This window comes from Cyprinodon variegatus, unplaced genomic scaffold (assembly GCF_000732505.1).
Source record: "Cyprinodon variegatus isolate N-32 unplaced genomic scaffold, C_variegatus-1.0 Scaffold462, whole genome shotgun sequence".
In the NCBI taxonomy this organism is placed as follows: Eukaryota; Metazoa; Chordata; class Actinopteri; order Cyprinodontiformes; family Cyprinodontidae; genus Cyprinodon; species Cyprinodon variegatus.
In genome coordinates, this window is record NW_015150915.1 from 210,702 (window position 1) to 215,126 (window position 4,425).

Consider the following 4,425-nt stretch of genomic DNA (forward strand, 5'->3'; position numbering starts at 1 on the left):
GAAAAAATAAATTAACAAATGAGCTAATTAACAAAAAATACCTCTTGTGTAGCAAAAATTATTCAAAATGTACCAAAAACGAACAAACATAGACAACAAACAATAGACTATCTTTACTTTCGGTGTCCAGGTGGCTTTTCAGATCCCTTGCACCTCCATTGGACACCTAGACCTATGTGCCTGCTTTGCACACTGTGCAGAAGCCCTCCCGTTTTTCTCGACCCGGTCTGAAAGCGGGGAAACTCTTTTGTAAATCGTCGGTAAACATACATTTGCGCTTTTACATGTTGTCGGCGTACTGACAGCCACGCAATCTATATTCTGATTAGGAGCAGGGCTGCCCGCACTGACGCGGCTCAGGGATTACATCACACGCAGCGTCGTGCGCAGTGCCCTAGTGCCTGTAAATTTAATGGTCCAATTAAGGTCATTTAAAAAATCAGGACATTTCCTCACTTTCTAAAAGAAACCCGGGACGCCCGGGACAGGACGTGAAATACGGACATGTCCTGCGAAATACGGACGTTTGGCCACCCTAGCATAAATCCAAAATATCTGCAACAAGCTCACTCTGACACACTGCTGCAGGAGTATAACCAGCCCTTGTGTGTTGGTCATTCATGGAGCGGGTGGTTTAGGCCTGTAATTTGTGACTTGTCTTAGCCCTTTCAAGACAGATGCAGAGTCGTTGGCTGAAAAGTGGTTTTGCAGATTCTCAGAATACAGTCATTTAGCCCCTTTCACAGCCTTGCTGAACTTGTATTTTGTGTTTTGAATCTGCATCTGTTCCCACTCTTGAAGGCCTCTGCCTTATCCAACCTTAACCTTTGTTGATATTGTAACTCATCATGGCTCGTGATGGAACACAGCAGTCCTCAACAAACTGTGCCAGACCTGTACATTTGTCCTTATCTGTTTTTGTCATGATCTGGCCTGTTTGCTCCTCCCTAATTAGTAATTCCTCTCACCTGCCCTCTTCCTTCCCTGCCTCAATTATAATTTATTCCCCTCACCTGTATCCTCTGGTTTATATTCAGTTCAGCCTGAGCATTCAGTGCCAGATCATTGCTTGTCTTTCTGTCAGTCTTTCTGTTCAGTTTTTATTTGGTTCATGTCCTGGATCCTAGCTGCCAGTGGAAAGAGGGTTTTAGTGTTTGTCTCGTCTCCTGATCGTCCACTGTTCCTCCCCTGCGGAGTCCTCTGGGTTTTTGGCTCATTATGGGGGGAGGTTCAGTTTTTATCTAAGTAAGCCTGGCTCCTGGGTGGAGACCAGTTTAAAGTCTGCTTCAAGTTCTGGTTCCTACGTCCTGTCTCGGCTACCCTCTTCCACTGTGCCTGCCTGTCTGCACCTGATCCTGTCTGCTCCTGTGCGTGACCACCTGGTCATGCTTCTGGTCCCAGTCTGACTTTGAACCCTTCTGGAAACCTGTGCATGTCTGGAAGTCTGGATCCTGCCTCCTGTCTCTGTTCCTGCCTGATCTGGATCCTGCCTGTTCCTGTCTGTTCTGGATCCCTCACCAGGATCAGCTTCCAGCATCACCCCTGGGACTGCAGCACTGGGGACACTCATGGTCTGGACTGTTAAACCAGGTAAGTGACCAACCCAGATAATCATATATCAGTTTATCGTGGTCACTTACCTGTGTTTCCTCCCCTAGAGTGTCTGAGATTGGGCGGTGACACCCCCCACCCCCCCCCCCGCCTGCGGTGTCCGGGAGCCACAGCTCCGCTTTTGTTTTGTTTTATTTTAATAAGCCTTTTGAACTTTCCTACTGACTGTCTCTCCTGAATACTGGGTCCATCTGTCCGCAATTCTTGACAGTTTTGGAAAACTTGAGTTTTCTCCAGCATTTGATGGAATCATTCGGTGGAATGTGATGGTGAGGTGTATTAGATTTGTTTATATCATTGTTAAGCAAAAAAACAAACATGTTGAAAAATTTAGTTAAGAATATTTACTTATCTACAAACAAAAGGAAATTTTAAACATTAATGTTTGTTTACCTCAAATGTATTGATTCGCTGTAAATAGAAATATTACAATATAGAAAGAAATTTAAGCCAGTTTTAATCAACAGGATAATAACATACAAACCTATAACCTGTTTTGTTATATATATTTGCACCAAATAAGAAAGACATGATTGCTGTAAACAATGCTTCCAAGAGTTCCACTTGCTGGAGGTAACTTATTGACTCAGCATATTCTTTTATATAACACATGACTCACATCACAAAAGGTTAAAGTACAGAAAGTCATTTTAGAAGTTGCTGAACTGAGCAGAGAAACCATTACTGGGTGTTAGATCTCCTTAAAAACCAACAAATTATTTGGATGATTTTAAGAAGAACCAGCTGAAACTTTGGTGAGTTCTGCTGTTCAAATATTTCATTTGCAAATGGCAGAGAGAGCTTTGAAAAGTTACCTGAGCTGCCATGTGTGTTCAGAGACTTTCAGAGATCCTATGTCTCTGAGCTGCTACCACAACTTCTGTTCAAGCTGCCTGAAGAAATTCTGGGAACAAATTGGAAACAAGAACTGTCCCATCTGTAAAAGAAGATCTTCCAAGAAGGACCCAATAGTAAATGTTGCACTGAAGCAACTGGCTGAATCATTTGCTGTAAATGAGAAATCTGGATCATCTGCAACAGAACAAGGAGTAAAGCAGCTGATGGTGGTCTGCAGGAAACACCAAGAAGACCCTAAACTGTTCTGTAAAGACGAGCAGAGAGCTGTGTGTCCTGTCTGTGAGTTTTCTCTCCACCAGAGTCACAAAGTGGTTCCTATAGAACAAGCAGTCAGTGAGCTGAAGGAGCAGCTGAAATCTGACTTAAAGTCTCTGCAGGACAAGAGGAACAAACACAAACAGGTGGAGAAAACATACAATGAGGTGATTCAACACTCTAAGAAGCAGCTGTTGTCCACAGAGAGACAGATCAGAGCAGAGTTCAACAAGCTCCACCAGTTCCTGAGAGAGGAAGAGGAGTCCAGACTGGCAGCTCTGAGGGAGGAAGAGGTGCAGAAGGGGAAGACCATTGTCAGAGAGATGAAGAGGATTGAGGAGCAGATCTCCTCTCTGTCAGACAGTATCTCTGCTGTTGAAGAAGACCTGCAGAAAGACCAGTTGTCATTCCTCAGCAGTTATAAAGCCACTCAGAGCAGAGCCAGAGCCCAGAGCTCACTGTCAGATCCACAGCTGGTCTCAGGAGCTCTGATAGATGTGGCCAAACACCTGGGCAACCTGTCCTTCAGAGTCTGGGAGAAGATGAAGGACAAGGTCCACTTCAGTCCTGTCATTCTGGACCCAAACACTGCTAATGAATGTCTGTATTTGTCTGATGATCTGACCAGTGTGACATATGAAGACAGAAAGCAGCAGCTTCCCGATAATCCAGAGAGAAACACTAATTACTCCAATGTTTTTGGTTCTGAGGGCTTCAGCTCAGGGAAACACAGCTGGGAGGTGGAGGTTGGAGATCATCCTTCCTGGAATGTTGGTCTAGCTAAAGAGTCTGTTGACAGGAAGGCAGTGAAATCTGCTACACCGACAAATGGAGTCTGGAGTTTGAAGCATTATTACGGAAAGTACTATAGTGGTCTTGGTAGGACTATTTCAGTGAAGACGAACCTCCAGAGGATAAGAATAAAGCTGGACTATGACAGATGGGAGGTTTCATTCTATGACCCTGAAGACATGTCTCACATCTACACTTACAGAGATAATTTTACTGAGAAACTTTTTCCATTTTTTGGTGTTGCAAAAGCTGTAGATGCTGAAACATCTGACATTAAAATCAGTAAATCCAAGTTTCTCTATTATTATCAGACAGGTGAACTTTAAAGTAATGTCTTATTAGTGATTTCACACATTATACACAGAGTCTGTGCACCCAGAGAATATTATTAGATTATTAGAATTAGATCATTGGAATATTACTTGATATTATTTCTCACAATTATTAGCTTTTTTCAAGGTTTTAAGATTCAGCCTGTTTATTATTTTAGAACAGTTTATATCCTAAAGTTTGTAACATCCTTTTCTATTGAATAAATTATCAGAAACAATGAAGTTTAAGCTCTAATCATTACATATATAGAAAAAAACCTTGAGATTTAAATGGATTTAACTATATACATTATTAAATTAAAGTATAGGCAATTATTTAATAATTTATATGGTATTTTTATTCCCTAAATTTGATCATTTGAATCACTTGTTTTACAGTTATTTCATTTTCTTCTATTCTGAATAAACCTTTGATTCATTTATTGATTTATTATATGTGTTTGACCTATAAATAATTCTACAATTTTGTCTTAATCCAAACATCTTTACTATGTCAAGCTAAAGAAAAAAGCGATCACTTATGTTTATTTTTTTCATTTTTACCTCATAAATAAGTTTCTTGAGTTGTGCAGATGTT

The 4,425-nt window shown here is 41.2% G+C and overlaps 1 protein-coding gene across 1 annotated transcript; it reads left to right on the plus strand.

Annotated features, from left to right (window-relative positions):
* The first annotated feature begins 2,399 nt into the window (after positions 1-2,399).
* On the plus strand, positions 2,400-3,842 carry LOC107094076 (zinc-binding protein A33-like). Its single transcript, XM_015389485.1, has one exon. It carries the CDS (start codon positions 2,400-2,402, stop codon positions 3,840-3,842), a length of 1,443 nt encoding a protein of 480 aa, XP_015244971.1.
* Positions 3,843-4,425: the final 583 nt, after the last annotated feature.